Source organism: Canis lupus, chromosome 11, assembly GCF_048164855.1.
Source record: "Canis lupus baileyi chromosome 11, mCanLup2.hap1, whole genome shotgun sequence".
Lineage (NCBI taxonomy): Eukaryota > Metazoa > Chordata > Mammalia > Carnivora > Canidae > Canis > Canis lupus.
In genome coordinates this window covers 24,944,038-24,964,581 of record NC_132848.1, presented here as the reverse complement: position 1 = coordinate 24,964,581, position 20,544 = coordinate 24,944,038, and the positions used below count along the sequence as shown (strand labels likewise).

Below are 20,544 nucleotides of genomic sequence, written 5' to 3'. Positions count from 1 at the left end.
ATTGTGCTGGGAAGAAAACCCATGTCATCTGCAGGCCTTACAAAGCCCTGCTTCCTCCCTGTCTGCATTGCCCACCATGTTCTCATTCCCTTATGGGGCTCCACCAGCTGCTTCGAGGTCCCTCTATGCTACCTCAATGCCTTTGCACTTGCTGACCCTCCTGGCATGCTACCCCTTGGCTTGGCCCACTTTCCTCCTGTAGGATCCCCCTGGCCCCATCTCCATATGCTGTCCTCGTCTGTTGTCACCCTCTCCCACTGGGATGAATCATCTATGGGAGTCTGTGCAGTGGCCATCCCCTGTTCTGGACCGAGGATCCCTTGTAGTTGCCATTTTGGGGCCTATGCCCACTACCTGGAGTGAGGCCTGCCACCTAGGGGGTACTTGCCACTCCCTGCCCTTATCTCCCTGCCCCCCTTGCTCTTGGCTGAGCCCCTCTGCCCACCAGAACCCAGCATTGCTTAGGTCCCTTCCAGGCCCTCCAGGGTCAAGGTCGGGGTCAGGGTGTGGGGTGCAGCATAGGTGGCCGTGTGGCCAGGCGCGTGCCTCAGGGGGGAGGTGGCCCTGGTGGGCGGGCTGCAGACCTCCGCAGTGGGTTGTCCCATAGAGTGTGTAGCCACGGTGACACAAGCACTGGAAGCTGCCTGGGGAGTTGATGCAGATGTGGTCGCAGGTCCGCTCGAAGGAGCACTCGTCGATGTCTGTGTGGCCACAGGGAGAGAAAGTTCAGGGAGGAATTTCAGGGTGCAGTGGATGGGCATAGCCTGCCACTCGCTCAGTCACTCAACGAACATCTGGGCACAGACAGTCCCTGGGCCCTGAGGCTTAGGGCACAGCCGATCCACAGTACCTGTTGGTCCTCTTGTAACCGCCTGACTTGGCAGTTTGTGTCCGTTAACCTTATATTTCTGGGTTACAAGCTATTTCCCATCTCTTCTGGAGGGGGCAGGGTAAAAGTACCTTGAATATAAGGTATTATTATGAATCACTGCCATTTTAATATCATTCAATTGTGATTAGGGTAAATATTTAATCCACCTCTGCAGGAAATTGCTAGGGGCTTGCCTGAGGCAACAAATGAACTGGGACATTTAACTAGGCCTCTTGAATGCTTGACCAAAGTGTGTTTTCCTATCATTCCAAGATGTCTCTTGAGAAAACAGCCCAAAGAGAAGGAGTTACGGGGAAAACATGCTATCCATAAGGAATAACAAGATAGCCTCGACAGTGTGTGAAATCTGTTCTGAGATTCCTGGTGGCTGGGGTGAAAAAGGAAAAAGGGTCATGCTTGTTACCAAAAAAGAGGAAATGAATCACATGCTCATATAAGACAAGTGTGTCCTGGCTACACATTTTGGGGAAAATGTTTCTCATGGGACAACTGATGGGGGCTCCTGAGGGCAAAACAGCCACTGACCCACCTCTCCATAGGCACCATAGTTGGAGGTCGTCCCTTGAATTTATTAGCTCTTGCAACCACACGCGTTGATGATACGTGTGTATCTGTAATAATTCTAGTGCAAGGAAAGAATCACACTGGGTGCTCAAAGGAGGATGTGATCCCTCCCAGGAGAGGAATCTGGAGGATCCCCTGGTACCTCTGGTACCTTGAGGGCTGGGATGAGCTTGGAGGGAAGGAATGAAAGCGGGGGAAGGGGTCTCTGAGCAAAGGCTGGGAGGTGGCAGCCCAGAGCACTCTGGGGTTGGGAGGTGTCTGAGGTCTCCGTCCCAAGGGCCTGAGTGCCAGGCAAAGGAAATTAGAGCCCAGGGTGGGGCTGGAGCGAGGCTGGGACATGGCCAGAGCCCCAGGGCCTCAGAGAGAGGAGCCAGCAGAGGGTGGAGAAGACTCGCTGGAGCCCAGACAGACACACATCATGGCCTCCTCCTCAGTGGCAGCCCACCTCTCTCAGGGGCAGCTGGGGGTGCAAAGTCAAGGGCCCTTTCTTAGCCCTCCACAGAATTTGGGAAGGCAGATGGAGCCACTAAGTCAAAGTGCAGGAGTCTGGACAGGTGACATGCTCCCAACGGGCCTCATGTCCTGAGAGGAAGACAGAGCCGGGATACCCATCAAGGGAGGAAGAGGCCGAGCTGGGGAGGGGAGATGTCTAGGCTCTGGACCCTCCCTTACCAGCCTCCTGCTCCTGCCTTCCTCGCCTGGTGCCCTTGGGAGGGCACATCTCTGGCTGCTCAGGGCCTCCTGCTGCCCTGGGGGCCAGCCCTGAGCTGCACTGATGGGGGGGATGCAGGCCCACAGCCCCACTCAGCCATTCAGGTTGTGCAGTGTGCCATTATGCAACGCCACGCAAATGAGAGGACTAGTCTGGAATGGAGTCATCGAGGATGAAATTGAGCTATGTTCCTGCCACACAGGATACCCTGGCTCCTCTCTCTGTACTTTCTCCCAAAGCGGGTCCCCAGGACACCCCTGCCTTCTTCTCAGTGGCTTCATCCAGTCCCACAGGGCGCCTTGTGGTCTCCCAAACTCCCCTTGGGTGGGTTTATCTCCCTGGCTCCCCTGGGAAAATGCCTATTCACCGGTGTCCCCTCCCCCAGGAAGCCTTCCCTGACCACTCTTTCCGCTGCCCATCTCTGGGCTCTCACTGCACACCGGATGTCTCCTGGACTCGTTCTGGGCTGTGACTCCTGGCTTCTGCCCAGACCTCACATTACCGGGAGTGGGGGGCCTCCTGGCAGGTGCCCCGGAACCCTAAGGACTGCAGGAGAGCGCCTGCAATGCGTCAAGCCTTCCACCAGGTGGCGCCAGCCCACCTCGAAGCCTCTGAAGGAGGCCCGGGGCTGCCCGGGCGCTGAAGGGCTCTGCTGTGCCGCCCCGCACCCTGACACGCGCCGATGCGCCTCCCGGCCTCAGTTTCCCACCTGGGTGGGTTCTGAGGGCCCGTAGAGTCATGAATCCTAGAGACGGCGGGGAGGGCAGGTGCGCACTCGGAATGGTCAGCGGGGCCGACGCACGGGGCCCTAACCTCCCCGCAGGAGCCCGCGCAGGCCCGGGAGGGCGGGGTGGGGGGGGGCACGGGGGCGCGCGGGGCTCACCTTGGCACGTGCGCTCGTCGGTCAGCAGCTTGTAGCCCTTCCGGCAGCCGCACTCGAAGCTGCCCACCGTGTTGCGGCAGAAGTGGTCGCAGCCCCCGTTGTTGGTCAGGCACTCGTTGATGTCTGCGGGGGGCAGGGGGCCAGTGGGCTGGGCCGCCGGGTGGGAGGCTGCCCCGCCCCCACGACCCCCTGCGCCCCCTGCCCAAGGCGGGCCTCTGGGGCCTGGCGCCCAGCCTCGGGGTATGGAGACTTGGGGAGCCCAGCAGGCATTCATGGGATGGAAAGGAGGGGAAGCGATGGCTGCTGTGCAGGACAAGAGGGTGGGCACCCTGTGGGGGGGCCTTGGGGAAGCTCCTGCGCCCCTGGAGCCTTGCCTACCCGGCTCTAAGACAACCACCGTCAGAAGCACATCTTGGACAAGCACCGAGCACCGTGAGGATTAGATGAAATGATGGTCCTGCGGTGCTGGTGCTTAGTGAGTGCTCAGCCAACAATCAGTAGCTTTAATGTCCCAGTTTTACTGATGGGAGAAGGAGGCTTAGAAAGGTAACAGGTGCTCCTGGGCTGGCCGGCTTCCCCCTCCAATTCTGCCTACTGGTTTGAGCAGTTTCTTCCCTCAGGATTTTAAGGGCTTGTGGCGGGACCCTCAAGGTCACACGGCCCAACTCCATGCAGTAACTGACCCCTTGCAAGCATCCCTGCCAGTTGGCCTCTGCTTGCATATCTCTAGCGATGGGGGCTTTCTGCCTCGCAGCATGGCCTGTTGGCTGATGCATCACATGCTTCCCCGACTCCTATGACTTCCCTCCTGTGCCCCCTTGCCCTGCTTATCTGGCCTTTGCTTTCTGGGCTCCAGGCCAGCCTGACAGACTGTGATGTCAGAGACCCTGATCTAAGGTGTCTCTTCTTACTCCAAAGTTCCTCTGGGGCCCCGACCCCAAGGCTCCCCATGCTGACACGACGCAGCAAGTAGTAGCAGAGCTGACTTTCAGAATGGTGTTCTCTGATTTGGAGGGGGTGAAAGGAAGTGAAGGAAACCAGCTCCGAGTTGGCCAACGGCAGAGCTGCTGACTCCAACTCTGGCCCTAGCTGAGCCTGTCCTGAGCGTGAAGGCCCGGGTGCCCCTGTCCTGTGTAACTGGCACTGCCCTATGAGCAAGGTCCACCTACCCCCTTTTGTGCTGAGCCCCACGGAAAAGACTCTTTCCCATCAGTGACTCCAAATCCTGGCCTCACTTTTTTTTTTTCTCAAACCAAACAAGCTAGATCTGACACCTGCAGAAAAGTCCTAAAGCAATGTTCCCACAGGATATTCCTCAACAACAAAACAAAATCCAGGTGTGTGGTCCAGTACACTAGAAGGAAGCCTTCAAAGAGAGCAAGGCTGGGATGTCCCCGTGGGCAGTTCTCAGAGCCTCTGGGAGAGGAGGCCACAGCAAGCCTGGCAGGGGCGGACTCCAGAGCTGCTTTCCTGGGAAGCCCCTGAGGGACCAGCCTCTGAGCAGTGCAGAGCACCCAGTGGGCATGCCCCTGCATCTCCTCACCCTTGGCTGCCCCACCACCACCCCAGGCAGCTCCACCCCAAAGACCCATTCTGTTTGCATATTCTGATGACTTTGGCACCAGGAAGGTGGCCAAGGAGGGGAACCTGGGGTGGTCCCCAGTAAGTGAGGCCTGCAGATCACCAGACCTGGCCCGGAATCCTGGCTGTGCCACTGCCTGGGTGACTTCACCCCTCTGAATACAGCAGGCACTCTATGTGTGTGCACCGAGATGATCACTAAGAACAATGCCTTCTTAGGTCCGGGAACTCTGCACACGGCCCATGTTCCAGGAACAGAAATGCCTAAGGGTGAACCCACACCCCATGGCAGGTAGTCAGACCCTCCGGTGGTCACTGCACCTACTGGGCACCACCTCATCCTGGGGGCCAGGCCAGGCACTTTCTGGCAACGTCTTACGTGATCTTCAAAACAACTGGGGGACCAGATCCTCCATTTTACAGAGGGAATCACAGCTACACGCAGGAGCGATTGGAGCCCAGTCCCCCACAGCTGTCTACAAAGACAGGCCCTCTCCAGAGCACCAAGCTGACCCCACAGCCTCCAGAGAAAGCAACATTAGGTTTAGTTGAGGGCCCGTCCCAGGCAGAGGCTTGGGCATCGCCGTATTCTTCTCCCCCTGGGGATTATAGGAAGACAGGGAAATTTCTAGCTAAAAGCCTCTGGCAGGAGAATGGAGACCTGTCTCAGCTCTGTCCCAGCCAGCTGTGTGATCCCGGGCAGGAAAGGTACCTCTCCAAGCCTCAGGTTCCCCATCTGTGAACTGGGCTGGCAACAGGTGCCTCTCCCAGACTACATGTGCCGAGGCGGGCTGCTCACCCAGGAATGCCTCAGGCCTTCTGGAACCCCTAATCCCACCCCCATCCCTATTCCCATCCGGCCTGTCAATGGCAGGGGCTGTCATGGCAACCAGACAGGCCATGGGAGGCATGTTTGCTTGAGGCCAGGCTGGTGTGGCAGTTGCCTGGGGATCAGAGTCAGGAAAGCACCCCCAGCTCTAGCCACGGTACAGTCACGCAGCCCCTGGACCTTCGTTCTGACGAGCCCCGGGGTGCAGCCTCTGCCCTGCTCTCTCCTTTCTGCCCTTCTAAGACTCCTCTCTTTCCTCACTGTGCTCATGCTGCCCTCCACCCCACCAGGCAGCCAGCAGGCCCCCTACCTGTTTACAAATTTCCAGGGCCCCCGGTCATCCCAGGATAAAGGGCCAGCCCTTCCCTGGGCATCCCGGGCCTGGATGCTCTGCCTTCCTCTTTCTGCGTGCTTGGCCTCTGCCTCGGCAGCCCAGGCCCCCACACAGCCTGCCCCTGGAAACAGCTGCCTCCGTGGGAAGGTTTCCCTGACATTCCCTCCAGAGTTGGCTGTCCCCTTGTCACGGGGCCTGCCCTCAGGAGGATGAAGACACAGAGAGGGGAGCTGGCTCCTGTCTGGAGCCCCTGGGCCCAGCACGTGGCCTGCACAGCAGAGAGACTGCCCAGCAGGTGTTCACTGAGTGGATGAAGAATGCATTAGCTGGAGCAGCTGAGAGAAGGCTGGGGTCCTGGGCTACCCAGGAGAACCTCAGAGGCATTGCCGCGATCAAGCATTGGGGGAGAGGTAGCTGTGAGCTACTGATCCGGTTCCCCTCTGCCCATCCCACGGAGGGGCACAGCCTGGTAACCCAGGGCCATGTGGAGGGCTTCCGGGTGGGAGTGGGCAGCCGTTGCCCTAGAGCAGCCTCGTGGGGAGGGCACACTGCTGGGCTTGGCCTGCTGGGCAGAGGGCAGGTGAGGGAGCAGAGGAAACAGGTGGTGGGTGGGAGTTCTCCCGGACTGTTCTAGAAGGTGAAGGGGCTGGTATCTCTGAGGAAACCCAGGCTCCAGCTCAGAGAGTCGAGGCCCCAGACCTCCCTCCTCTCAGAGCAGCCAATTAGCAAGGTGCCCCCTTCCCAGTATCAAGCGGGTACAGCACTGAACAGGGGCCCTTGAAGCTGGACCCCTGCACTGTCTACACTCTTGAAAAGCAGCTTGGGACAAGTCATCCAGACAACCCCACAGCCCCCATGTTCCAGATAGAACACCCCCACCTTCCTGTGCCTGTCTCCACCTGTCTGTGTGACCCCTGTGTGCTCAGGGATTTCAACTCTGGATTTTCCAGGACCTCTGTTACCTTTCCCCTCCAGCCATAGGTCTGGCTTCACAATGACTTTTGGCTTCCAGAACACCTTTGAATTACTCCTTTGATATCTTCTTCTGGGCCCTTGCCAGGACCAGGGTGCACACACCCACTGGGGAGCCGAGGCCTTGGGGCTGGGGATTCCCAGTGGGGCTCGCCCTGCCAGGTGCCTGCACCCTGACCTGCACCTCTCATCTGACCCGTGAACTTGGGCTGTGAGCACAAGGCTCTAAGATGCCAAACCTGGGGTCTGGAGGTCAGCCGTCATTGTCCGGTGTCCTCTGATTTGAGGACGTTACGACATTTACGTGAAGCAGTTTTAGACTAGTCCCACGATCCTTAAATTCTGACTTCCAAGACAATATCTGGACAGTTCTCGACCACCACTGCCAACGCTTGGTTCAGGCCAGATGATCTCCAGCCCAGGTGATGACAGCAGCAGCCTCACTGCTCTTCTAGACCCTGCCCAGAGAACCCCATCCAAGCTGTGGTCAGGGCCCTGCTCAAGATGAAGACCTGAGTCTGAGCTTTCCCTGCCTGGTGGTGTCTGGGGACTCACCAAAGCTTGGAAGGATGAAGGGCCAAGCCCTCCCCAGCACACAGGCCCTGTACTGTCTGACCTGGCCTCCTGCATGTCTCACAGACCTGGGCATGCTGGATGCCTTTGGGTCCCTGCGCCCCAGCCTCTGCACAGCGGCTATGGTGCCGCTGGAAATGTTGCCCTGATAAATGCCTCTCCCTGTGCCCTCCCTGCCCTGGCTCTCGCTCTTCAGCTGGGTGTACATCTCCATCCAGCACCTAGCAGTCAGTAATACACGTTTATCTCAGTGATTTTAAAAAGTGAAGAACTGTCTTCTGTGTTCAATAGAAGATCCCCAGGGAAGGTCTGCTTCATTCACCTGTCTCCCCGGCCCCTGCACAGAGAAGGAGCCCAGAAACCCCATCTGGTATGGGGGAAATGAAAGGACCTCTTGACTGCAGGGCAGCAGGCATGAGGAGGTCTGGCAAGGGCAAAGGGCAGAGCAGGGGAGCCCTGGTTAAAGGGCTGGAGTGGTTCTGGAAGAGCCATGGGAAACAGCATGGGGGGCTTGGATTGGTGGGCCTCCGGCTGTGGGGGGGGGCTCCTCTCCTCTAGACACTGGGTGGAGGTGGGTGGGTCAGATGCCCCTCAGGCCACCGAAGGCTGGGTGGGGGCAGCAAAGCCCCCCAAAGTGTTCTACTTGGGCTTGGCTGCCGATGCAGACAGTTGGCTCCTGGCACCAGCTCCCTGAGCCCTGCCTGTCCCTGTGGTCCCATGCCCAAGGGGGATGCAGAGTAGCCTGACTTTACCCTCTCCTGCCCCAGTGCCGAGGGCACCGGGCCAGGCCTGCTGTGTCACCGCTGGCTGTGAGGACGACTGGGACTGTGGGGAGCCCTGGCTGGTCCCCCGGCATCGAGTCCAGGAGCTGAAACTTGATTCCGAGTGAGCTGAGCAGTGGCTACAGAAGGGCTTTCTTTTCAAATAAACAGGTGGAAGGACTGTTATTCCTGTCAATAATCCCTACTTTCTTCCCAGCAAAACAGCTAGGAAGGATGAGTCACAAGCTATTTTTTACAGGCTTAAAAAAAGCCCACCTCGGACTATTTAAGATCACCAGAAGCCTCTGCTGTCCAAGTCTTCGCCCTCTCCTCTGCCCTTCTGCTCGCTGCCTTCCGGCCTGCCCTGCTCCCTGACAAGTGGGAGGCTGGTGGCCCATGGCTGTGGGGATTTGAAGGGCCAGCCTGGAGCCCAGTGGGGCTGCACGTCCCTCCCTTGCAGGGCGACCCCTTCAGTCTCCAGAACCCTGCCAGCTCTCACTTCCCTGCTCCCCTCATTCCTTGTTTCCTGAGGGACCCCTAACACCACCAAGCACCCCCGGAGGCCCTCAGGAACTCTGTGGGGTGAGTCAGGGAATAGGTGGGAAGAGCAGAGCAAGCAGTCACTTCCAGAGGCTGGGAGACTGGCCCATTCCTGCGAGATCTTCCCATCTGCCCATCCTTCCAGAGCCTCATTTCTAATTACAGGTGGAGGTCCTTCTGCATCCCTGGTCCCCAGTTGGGAGCTCCCATAATTTCGCTCCTCCGGAGACAAGGACACACAGCATCCTCATTTTGCTAACGGTGACAAGAAGACAATCCCATCCTGGTACCAGCAGACCTCCCAGGGCCATGCTGTTGCCCCAGCTCTGCCAGCTACTACCACGAAGGCAGGTGAGGGTGAAGAGATGGCCATATCCCCCTCTGTTCCCCCACCCCCCCTGGGACCACGATGAGTCCCTGTGGGCCCAGGGGGTCCTGCAGTGAAGACACTGTTTGCCTGGCCCAGTGCACAGCCCCTTCCTTGGACATCAGTACCTGCTGTTTGGCTCAGGACCCTATCAGCGAAGCGTTCCCTTGAACCCTGCTGGGGAGCACTGACCCTCCCTCTTCATGGCCTCTCCAGCGAAGTGCCGGCGACTGTTGACCCCCGCCCTCCCAGGCAGCCATGGCCACACACCCAGTGCGAGCGTGCAGCCCCCGCCCCTGCCTGAGTGGCTCCACGCTGACCTTTGCACGTCTTCCCATCGGGCTGCAGCGTGAATCCCACCGGGCAGCTACATCGCACGCCAGTGGCCGTGTCCCTGCAGGTCCGGTCACAGCCTCCGTTGTTTACCGCACATGTCTCTGGGGGGAAGAGACAGAGATGCTCAGTCTCCTCAGCCGGAAGCCACTGCCTTTCTCCATCCACGGGGGGCGGGGGGAACCTCCTGAGACAGGAGGTCTGAATTTGAGTCCTGCCTAATACCCTCTAGCTGTGGGCCTCCCTGAGCCTATTAAATGGGAAAATGACACCATTCCTGGGGTTGCCAGTGAGGACCCACTGTAAACGGTGGGTAAATGTCTGTACCCTACAGGGGGCTGTGCTTGTGTAAAGGTCACCGCGGACAGGGTCAACGCTGCTGTGTGCAGCCGCCACGGAGATTAGCCTGGCTGGCATTTAACTGCCCAGGGCCAGATTCCTAACCCCTTGTCCTGCCCGGACTTGGGACTCCAAACCCAGACTCACAGTCCCTGGGGCTCCCAAACTGGTCTCAGTATTGGACTGGCCTGCGGCCCTGGCCGTGGAGCTTCCAGGGCTGGTTCCCTGAGCCCACACACCATCCATCACCTTGATGAGGCACTCAGCTCAACATCTGTTCTCACTGAGCCATAAGCCAAAGGCGTCTGGTTTTCGTCCACTTGAAGCTTGTCTAGTGCTTTTTTCCCCTTTGCAAATTCAAAGGGCCTGGAGCAGCTGGGGCAGAGCCTAGGTCACTGAACCCGTCGCGTGGTGAGAATGATCCTCCCCAGGACTGGAGAAGGGGCTGGCAGGGCCAGGTCACCAGGGCGCAGGTGGCCCGCACACAGAGGAGCCCAGTCCTGGGCCTCTGAGCCTTTCAACCAGTCTTTCTTTCTGAGCATCTGTGTGCTTTGATCTTGTGGGAACTGTGCCTGAGTGGGCTTCCCCCCTCTCTCCAGTGTTGGAACTGAAGAGCCAAGGCCCGTATCTTTTACAACCCAAAACCCTTGGCCTGCCCACCTTGGCTTTCTCTGGGTCCCTGAGACTCCCCCTACCTGGTTTATTCTATCTGTCCTGTGGTGTCTGCAGTCCTGCAGGAATGATCACTGAATACATATCCCGGTAGCCAGGAGTCCCTGCTGCTAATTATACCAAATTCATGATGCCTTTCCTTTGAACTTCAACTTGTATGGGGGGGGGGGGCAGGGCTGGGAGAGGAGGACATCTGGCTTTCCCCTCTGTGTGTGAGTGTGCCTCTCCGTGATTCTGCAGTGTCGTCCTGAAGCACTGGGGCCCTTCTGGAGGCTAATGCCTTCACCATGATACAAAGAGCGGTAACTCCTACTGGAGGGGGATGCCTGGGTGGCTCAGCGGTTGAGCATCTGCCTTCAGCCCAGGGCATGATCCTGGAGTGGCAGGATCGCGTCCCGCATTGGGCTCCCTGCAAGGAACCTGCTTCTCCCTCTGCTTGTGTCTCTGCCTCTCTCTCTCTGTGTCTCTCATGAATAAATAAAATCTTAAATAAAATAAAATTAAAAAGAAAACCAAACTTCTACTGGAGGGCCAGTGACCTTGACCCTGACTCTTCCTGCCCATCTTTCCCTGTGTCTCCGTGAATTTTAGCTTTCCAGCCGGGTGTGGGCAGTTCTGAGAGCCTTCCTGCCTCTGTGTATGCTGGCCCAGTGGCTTGGAGGCCTCCTGCCTGCTCCAGTCCCAAGGCCCAGCTCAAAGACCATGTCCACGAGGAGCCTCCCAAGTCCCAGGCACAGAAAGAAGGCCGCGGCCCTTCCCTGTACCAGGTTGGCCTTTGTTGGCAGGAGCCATGCTCTGGCTGGCATATGGCCTGCTCAGGTCCTCTTGTCTCTTCGCCCGACTGTTCACTGGGGCAGTGGAGGTGGGCAGGCCAGGGTGTGAGCTCTGGCTCTGTCAACCACTGAGTGACCCCGGTAGGCTACCCCTCGGGCTGGACACCTGGCAGGTGAGGATCAAACAAACTCCCCGCTTAACAGCCCTTGGTCTGGGTCCTGGCATGTAGTAGTTGCTTCACAAATGTTAGTTTGCCCTCCTGGGGTTCTAACCAGAGAGGAAATTCCGCCTCTCCGCCCCAAATCAAAGGGCCAACGAGCCCCCAGGTGCCTTTTCAGTCTTTCATGTGGGAGAGCCCCTCTCTGGAGAGCGGCCCAAGGACCTGCTTGCTCTCCAGGTGCAGGTAATTAACATCGGGGCCTGGGGCACAGCGGGACCTTCCTCAGGGACAGGGATGGTGACCAGGCCTCTCCGTGGTAGTGGAGGCAGGTGCAGTGTGGGCAGCGGGGAACTGTGTCCCCAAGAAATGAACCTGGCCAAATGGGCTCCTGTCAGCCCCTTGCATCTGGAGGCCCCGATGGGACTTGGAATCGTGGCCTTCCAGAGTGAGGGGCCTTGGCACCCACGGGGCAGGCGGAGGCCAGGAGGGGCTTGGAGCCAGCGTGGAGAATCGCCCACTCTACAGCCTCTGCCCTGCACTGTGCACACTTAACCTCCTGTGTTGCCCTAGATGATGTTTGGTGCCTAAACTTTAGGTTCTGGGCGAGGGGCTCTGGGCCCCCAGGGAAGGCCCTGTGGGGTGTTCTGGGAGCTGACCACTTCCTCCCATGGCACTTGGTTATGGCAGGTCACCTGCTCCAGTCCCTGCTCAGCCTTCCAAGCCTCACCTCCCCTAGGCTCCTGCCCCTTCCACCTCCCTGGCAAGGAATCTGCCCAGGGCTGTGCAGCTTGTAGGTGGCAGAACTGGTGGGACCCGGTGGGTCTGACTCCAACCCACCCGACAGCCCCAGGACCGGGACCCCACAGTACCAAGCAGGCACTACATTCTCCATACTCCTCCCTGACCGCTCCTATTCAGTGCTCCCTGTCTCTGAGCATGCTGTCCCTAGCTATCCCCTTGCCTGGGGCCCCCAGGCCTGCGCCTGCTGCTTCTTTAACATCTGATTCCAGCCCCTGCCCTTACTGCTGTTCTGCATCAGGCTACCACCAGGGTCCTCCTCTGTGACATTCACAGCCTTGCCACCTGTCCCTGTCTTCCAGACCACTGCCTCATTCTGGGTAGCCAAAGCCTCTACGCTCCTGCAGTAATGCTAAGAGCCAATACTCACAAAGGCCGGGCCCTGTGCTGGGCAGGGGAGGGGGCAGTGGAGTGACCAGCCAGCAACCAGCCTGTCCTCTATGCTGCCCTGGCCTCTGCACCTGCCCAGGTGCCAGCCCTCAGGGTCCCCTCAACAGCACAGGGTTGGTGGCTGTTATCATTCTGAGGTTAGCAGATGTACACAGCACAATGCGATACACACAGAAAGGAAGACGACAGAGAGTACCCAGTCCTCTGGGCTAGAGTAGGGGTCGGGGACTGAAGTCTACAGTTAGGACAGGCCAGCCTGGGTGGGGCTGAGAGCTTCGTCCCTGCGAGTTTCCAAGCAGAGTCTACTGGGAGCTGCTGAGGGAGCTCCTCGCCTTGGGTGGTGATCAGCTTGGGTCACTCCCCCTGGACCGCTATCTCAAAAAAGCAGCCTCGCCTCTGTTTCCCAAGACTAGAGGCCACCCAGGCCTGGTATTAGGCCACCACTGTCTCAGATGCAGAAACCAGATAGCCTGTCCTCCCCCTTGACTGCAGGATCACCCTGAATGCAAATGGCAAACATGAGCTGGGGGCTGCAGTGGTGTAAATGTGATCCTGCCCTGTGAGGCAGCACCCCATCCAGAAGCACACACTGCCAAGGGAGGCTGGAGTCCAGGTGCCAGACCATCAGGGTTGTGAAGGGGAAGAGGGCAAAGCCAAACCCCAGAGTGCTGTTCCAGGGATCTGAAGACTTTCCTTTGGGACCCTGTGAACCCTCTAGTCTCTCCCGGAACCTGCCTCCCCATGAGAGCTACTGGGTCTTTCTAAAGCCTCTCCTCTCCCCCTGGAGCAACAAGGGGAACAAAACCTCCTAGGGCACAGCCCTCTACTGCCGACAAAGGGGATCTTCTCATCCACTAATATCCACTGGCCTCACAGCAACCCCAGAAGCTGGCTTCTTCTTCAGACAGAGAAACTGAGGCTCAGGAAGTTAAATACCTTGTCCAGGCAGGATCAGCTGCATATTGCGAGGCCCCGTGCAAAATAGAAATGAGGGCTCTTGCTCAAAAATAAAAAAATTTCAAGACAGAGGCAACAGAGCACTCAACCAGTGGGGGGCCTTTCTGAGGGCAGGGCCTGGGGCAAGGGTACGTACCGGGTCACACACCTGTGAACCCAGCCCTGTGTCTCAGGCCACTCAGTTATTTGGAGGAGACAGTATGTGAACCCAAGGCTGTGGGACTCCAGACTGATGAGTGAGCCAGCCCAGGCCCGAGCCGGGCCTCTGATGCGGGCCGTCCCAGCAGCCTGCGGTGGTGGGGCCGCAGAGATGGTGCCTGGCCTCCTCGTCCAGCAAGAGGGGAGAAGCCTTACCCCACAGGGCTGGGCTGGAGGCTGCCCTGGGGTGGGGCTTAAAGTGGGAAGGGGCCTGGGAGTAAACCAGGTGGGAAAACCCTGGATGCGTCACCAGGCTGGTCTTCGGTCTTTTCCCTGGGGCATTGCCGCTGTGGGCCAGGCCCTGCCAGAGGCACTGGGCAGAGACACAGCAGATGCGGGCAGGGGAGGCCAGCCCTGGGCTTGGACAGTGGGCCCCTGCCTGGGTTGGCACTGCCTGCTTGCTCTGCCCTAGGTCTGGGGCAAAGTCCGGCAAGGCCTGAGGAGGACAGTCTCTGTTACAGTGTGGTGGCTAAACCATGAGCAGTGGGGTCAGAAAATTGGGTTGCATACCTGGCCCTGTGACCTCAGGCAAGCCCCTTTGCTCCTGGAGTCTGAGCTTCCCAACATGTGATATGGGAGGTGATGGCATTTACCATGGAGTTTGTACAAGGTCCACACAAATGTGGACGTCACGGTGCTTTGTGAATGGTCACAACAGTGACCACATGCTCACCCTCAAACCTCTGCATGAAGTCTTAGCACCCAGTGAGTTGTTGATTCATCTGGGCTGCTGCTCTGTGTGGGCAGATGTGCCGCAGAGTCCCTGGCTTTTTGGACACCTGAGTCTAGCAGGGCAGCAGATGCTCTAGGTCACTGCTCTAACCACCACTTTGGGAACGACTCCTTAGTGCTGGCTGGCTGAGAGGGAAGAGCTGGAGCTGAGCCGGACGCTGCCCCAGGCCTCAGGGGTCAATGGTTCACCAGGGGAGACAGAATAGGACCTGGACCCTGACCCTCTCACGGGAGTCTGGGCCCACCTCCCCTGGGCTCACCCCATCACATCCAAGGTCCACAGATGGCTCCCCTGGGCCAGGCTTGTGCACCCCTCACGACTCAGGAGACCACTCTAAGTTCTCCTGAGCCCTGTTGGCTCCCCTAGGCCCCAGGCTCCTGTTCTGGTGGTGGTCCTCCCCAGAGACCACTCCATCCCCAGGAAGAGCTGTGTCAGGGTGACCCCATGCCCAGCACAGGACCGATTACTGCTGAATGCCGAGATGAAAAAACAAGCCTCTGGAGGAACGAGGTGGAGCGAGGTGACCAAGCCCCTGCCCCAAGCTGAGCCTGGCAGGAGAGGGTGCCTGAGATGAACTGATAGCACAGAAGACCTGGGAGTCCACCAGCACCAGAGTGATGGGCACTGGGCGAGGTGGAAGCTCACATGGGCTGACTGCAGGCGAGTGACTTCACCTGGCCGAGAGCGCCTGGACCAGAACTGGACGTGGGGCCAGAGGCCCGAATGCCACACTTAGTTCCCGATGCGCTGTGGGACTTTAGGCCGAGGATCCTCCCATCTCTGGGCTGTGGTTGTCTCCCTGTGCCATCCGGGGAATCCCAGGCTTGTCTGCAGTACAGGTGTCAGGCTCCGCCCCGGAGGCTCCGACCTGGTAGCTGAGGTGTGAGCCCCGTGACCCACAGAGACCTGTCAGCCCACACAGCTGCCCTAGCCCTAAAGCCTAGGGCTAAGCTCTTGCTGCAGCCTGTTGAGACCTCACTCAGGGCTGGTCTTCCTGCCCTTCTGCTACTAAGACCAACTGAAGCGAGTGAGGGAGAGGGGTCATCCACAGGCCCTCCCAGCGCAGCCATGGGCCCTCTGACCTTTGATCTCTCCTCCCTCAGCTGATTCCTGAGCCTTCCATGGCTATCACTTTGGGGTAAAAGTCATGTTCCTTGGCAGAGCTCCGCACACTGGCTGGGCTCTCCTTCACTGCCTGTCTCTCCGCGCCGACCCCACTGACCTCTGGGTGGCCCTGTGGCCCGTCAAGGGCATGGTCAGCAGGCTGATGTCCCTTACTATGCTGGCACAGTGAGGCTGGTCTCCCTCACGAAGTCCCTCGGGTGAGTGAGAAGAGCGAGGCCTCAGGCTGACAGTAGAAGCCACATCCCCAGACACTCGACAGGGAGTGGTGAGCAGGGCCCACCCATCTGCCACCTGCCACCCTGGCTCCTAACCACACTGCCCCTCCAGCTCTGCCTGGAACCTCCACGCTGCCTCCTGAGAGTCGTCTGCAGACAGCGGCTCTTCCCCGTGTGGGGAGATGCACCGACAGCTGGGTGCTGGTGACCTCGCCCCGGGAACACCTGGGACTCTGAGTACAGTTGGGTCCTGGGGGACACACTGGTGTCTGATGTGATGTGGGGGAAGGGGTGCATGGAGGCAGAGGCAGGGTAGTGGCAGGGGCCAGGGCTGCAGCCCCAATGGGGAAGGGGTACCACGTCGGGGTCTGAGGGACAGTGGGAAAGGAAGCCTCAGAAGCCTCGCTTGGTCCCCAGCACTGCCCTCTGCCACATCTGAATCCAGCAGGCCCCTGGCTCATGGTTCTCAGAGCTGGCCTGGCCCTGGGGCAGCCTTGGTGGGTTCTGGACTCTGTCCTGGTAGCACACAGGTGGGCGACCATGCGACTCGCAGGGCCCTGTGCGGACTCTGGCCCAGCTGTGGGGAAGGAATGGGCCATCAGGCCCACATCACCTCGCGAGCTCCATCTACCCAGGACCTGGTCCTGCTCAGGGCAGTCTGCTGTATCAGTGGAGCTGTCTTCTGGACGCACTGGGCAGCCTCAGGATTTCAGGGGCAGTCCCCTCTCATGGGCCTGCCTGGTGGGTGGGACTTCCACACTGGTGGTCAGAGAGCAGGACCCAAGGGACCCAAGGGTCAGTGCCTGGCAGTCTGTAGCAACAGGGGTGGGGGCCGAGGGTAGAGAAGAGGTCAACCAGGAGCGAGATGAGCAGACCTTGGGGAAGATTCTTCAACAGAGGTTTTATACTAATGCAGGTGGCAGGAGCAGAGCCATGGCAGCGAGCCTTTTCCTGGCCTCTGGCTCCTGCCTTTGCTCTGGCTACTAAGGGGAGGGGGTGTTGAGAGCAGACAAAGGGGGGCTCACACGTATTTTCTTGTTGGAGGCGATCCTCAGGTGGGATCATTACGCCCATTCTACGGAGGGCTCATGAGGGCCCAGTTGGTGACCCTTCCTCAGCCCTGTACTGTCCTTCCCACCACATGGGATCGTGGAGGTTTGGGGGTCGGGCCCTTCTTCCCAGAACACCCACCACCAGCAGCTACCACTTCCTGAGCCCTTGAGGGCCAGGTGCTGTGGGTCACTGGCCTACCTTGCCCTGGAGGGAGTGTGGGGTGGTGTCGTGGGAAGAGCAGGCCTGTGTAACACTGAGTCAGCTGCTCCTCCCTGAGCCTCAGTCTCATCTGTAACACGAAGGGCGCCCTTGCAAGTTGCTGGGAACGTTTCCATGTCTAGGTACTCAAAGACTTAGCCCAGAGGCTGCTCAACAGAGGGAAGCCTTATTTTAGATTCCTGACACCTGCGGGGATTCAGTGAGACAGGTCAGAGCACAGCCCAGGGCCAAGGGACGTGATGCCCAGCACCCGTACACCAATGTCTGTGTTTCCCGGAGGGGCCTTTAGCACAAGTGCACCCCTAGCCTCCCTCCTACCCTGTGACTTCCTGGGGCCAGTGAGGCTGGCACGTGGAGCCTGCCCACCCTCCGTCCCAGAGCTCCAGCCTGTGAGCTGGGCAGACCTCACAGAAGGGTCCAGAATGCAGGTGCCTGGCTGGCCTCTGAAAGGCACCTGTTCCCCTTGCTGGTTCTGTAGGGCCCTTTTCTTATGGCACCACCACCTCTGACCTGACGAAGGTCAGGCAGGCCCCAGGCTTCTCTCCTCATGGCCTGGGCCTGGTATTCCCAGGGCCCTAGTAAAGCACCAATGGCCTGGGCAAGAGAAGGTGGAGGAAAGAATGGAGGTGAGTGGGCAGGCCAGGTGCCCCACACCAAGCATCTCATCCAAGCTGCCTCGGAGACAACAACTCATTTTTTGCAAAAGAGAAAACCACAGCTCAGAGACACGAGGAGACCTCAGCCCCTGGAGACGATGCTAGTCCCTGGGGAAGTGAGGGCAGAGCTCAGGTCTTGCTCTAGAGCCTGAGCCACCACAACAAACCAGAAAGGCTCACTGTTAGCAAAACTCCACTCCGGGGCCTCTAAGGACAATGAGTAGTTCTTAAAGGTACAGCCTGGCTGAGCAACCTGAAACCCTGGCAACTTCCCTGGGACACACCTGGAAATCTCTCTGTGGGAAGACCGGAGCTCTGGCTACTTCTTGGTCAAGAGGCAGCTGCGGGCACCAGGTCTGCAGCCACCTTGGGCCTGCCCTTGGCTGGAGCCAGCCAGAGGAGCCCTGAGGGAGGCAAGGGAGGGCCTGCAGAGCAAGCAGCAAGATAGGGTGGGCCATCCCTTCCCAGGTGGCTGGGGCGGGGGCAGCAGTGGGTGGGGGACCCGGGCTTCTCCAAAGAGGGCAGATCTACAAAAGATTGTACTGGTAAGAGGATGATGCCCTGGACTCTTTGGGGTGCCTTCCATCTGTGCTGCGGAGTTTAAGCTCCAGGGCCCTCCTGAATGTGGCAGGCCAAGGAGTCATGTCAACCAGTAAAAACAGCAGGAAGCGGGCCCTTAGGGGGCATTGGGGTCACATCATGAAGGGCTTTGGGACCCACCCGGAGCAAATCCCGCGGGGCCAAAAAACCTAGGCCAGGGTTAAGGCAGGACAGGGAGGGGCCGGGACAGGGGTTGTTGAGGCCCAGGAGGAGCATGTGGGGGCCAAGTGTGCCCAGCTGCCAGGGGTGGTGTGAGGAGCAGTGGGGGCAAGCCACCCCCACTTGGGGGGGCTCCTCTCCACCTGCAGCTCCCAGAGTGGGGGAGCTACGTAGGTGGGATCCTTCTGTGGCGGTGCAGGGCAGGGGCTGGCTGTGTGGGAGGGCAGGCTCCAGGATGTGATCACAGGGAGGCTTGTGGGCCCTGCCACCAACCAGGAGGCACTCTGCACAAAGCCTGGGAGCTGGTAAGTGACTGAGACTCACCCTTGATGCCTCCACTGTGATTGAGCAAGCACTGGCCCAGGTGCCACTGTCCCAGGTGATCCTCAACACAGCCCCAGAGGCTAGAGATCCAAACACTGCTTTTCTTTAAGTTTTGACAGGGGAAGGGACTGGCCAAGGCGACCCAGGGGAGCAGTGGGGCAGGCCAGGTGCCCCAGTGCCCAATTCACTGGTCCAAGCATGGATTCCCCCGGGGAAGCCACAAACACCAGCCTCTGAAGAGCCATGGGACACCGGCTAAGCCCTCACCTCCCTGGGCTGGGTCACCTCTGCCAGATGAGGACGGCGTTACCTCCCTCAGTCCTCAGGGGGTCACCTCACCTGCCGGTCTGACCACATCAGTCTCCCTCTAAAGCCATTCTGCACTCCCTGCCCTCTGACCTCCAGCTGCACGAGCACCCCCAGCCCACGCCACATCCACACCGGCTTCACGCCTGAGGATTCTCTACCAGGTGCTGTGCCTCCAAAACCCCTGCCTGCTGCAAGTTCTGAAACCCAGTGGGGCCTTAGCCCACGCTTCTGCCTGGTTCTTCCCGACCCCACCACTCAACAGCGGCAGGGACCCCCCCCCCCCATCCTGCAGTCTTCCCTCACAGAAGCTGCCCCCAGAGCCTGCCTGCCTGCTGCGGGGCAGGGGACACATGACCTGGACCTGTTGTCGGGAGGGAGCATGTCCCCAGCTTCCAGGACCCTGCTCTCACCCCTGCCCTCATTCTGGGGGGCTAGAAAGTGACATTCAGGGGTCCTTGTGTTAGCTGTGTCCATGCAGGGAGCATCTCTCATGGTTTTTATACTTTATGAGATGGACATACAGACTGGCTAGAACCAGGCTCAAATTTCATCTACGGCCCAGAGAGAAGGGAAGGCTGTAAGGCCTCAGGCTCCAGAGGAAGCCAAAGGACTTATGGGTGAGTCCTCCGGGACTCTCTGGGGCAGGGGCAGAGGTAGGGCTGCTCCATCCAGCCAGCCTTGGTTCTTGAAAGTGCCAGGGCCCAGGCAGCAGGAACCCTGGATCTGTTCAGACTCACTGGGAGGCTGGGGGTGAGTCATGCCCCTCTAAGCCACAGCTCCCATCTGGGCCAGCCAGTGCCCTGCCCAGCACCCTGCCTCCACCCTACACTCTCCCCCTTGACTACTCATCCAGGTCACCATGACCCACCTCCTTCCACCAGCACTTAGGGCATGTATGCGTGTGGCTAAACTGAGGCCAGGCGCTCAGGACCACAGCTGGGGTCCCCAGCTGACTAGAGACCAGCTGCCCTTGGCACCAGTTCACGGACAGGGTGAGAGCACAGTGCCTGGAGCTTGGCCCAAGGCCTGACCAGCCTCTCCCTGCCGAGTACCTGGCCTGGGAAACCACCCTGTGTCATCACCTCCCTTGCCTCAGGTCTGTCTGAGCCCCTTCCCACTGCCAGGCTTGCCTGGGGTTCAGGATCCGGGTCTGCCCTTTCTCTCCCAGCTGGATGCCAGCCTGTGTGAACAGCGAGCAGCAGCGAGGGCCCCCTCAACCTGGGGCATATCCCCCAGGAAGCTTCTGCTCATGCTCTGAGCCAGCCAGCCCTTCCTGCGCCCCTGCTCTGGGCAAGGCCATCAGAGCTGGCACAGACTTGGCCTTGGCCCCAAGTAGGGGAGTCCCAGGCTCATGACTAAATAAGGTGCTGGTGGAGGAGGGGCAAGAAGTGAGGGTAGGGATGGCAAGGAAAGTCCAGTTAGGTCTGGATGAACCTTTTCCAGGTAGAACTGTGGAAGATGGCACCTGGGTAAAGGGTGGTGGTGGCATGGCCCACCAAGGCAGGAAGCTGCATGTGTGTGG

At 59.2% G+C, this 20,544-nt stretch overlaps 1 protein-coding gene across 4 annotated transcripts in view; it reads right to left on the bottom strand.

Annotated features, from left to right (window-relative positions):
- The window catches only part of SCUBE1 (signal peptide, CUB domain and EGF like domain containing 1), a 140,237-nt gene that overhangs the window by 31,319 nt on the left and 88,374 nt on the right, over nt 1–20,544 (bottom strand). For all 4 annotated transcript variants that reach the window (XM_072843623.1, XM_072843624.1, XM_072843625.1 and 1 more), the window contains 3 exons: nt 9,329–9,445; nt 3,052–3,174; nt 585–701 (listed from right to left, as the gene is read on the bottom strand). In XM_072843623.1, the coding sequence (XP_072699724.1) occupies nt 585–701; nt 3,052–3,174; nt 9,329–9,445 (357 nt within the window). The remainder of the gene's footprint in view (nt 1–584; nt 702–3,051; nt 3,175–9,328; nt 9,446–20,544) is intronic.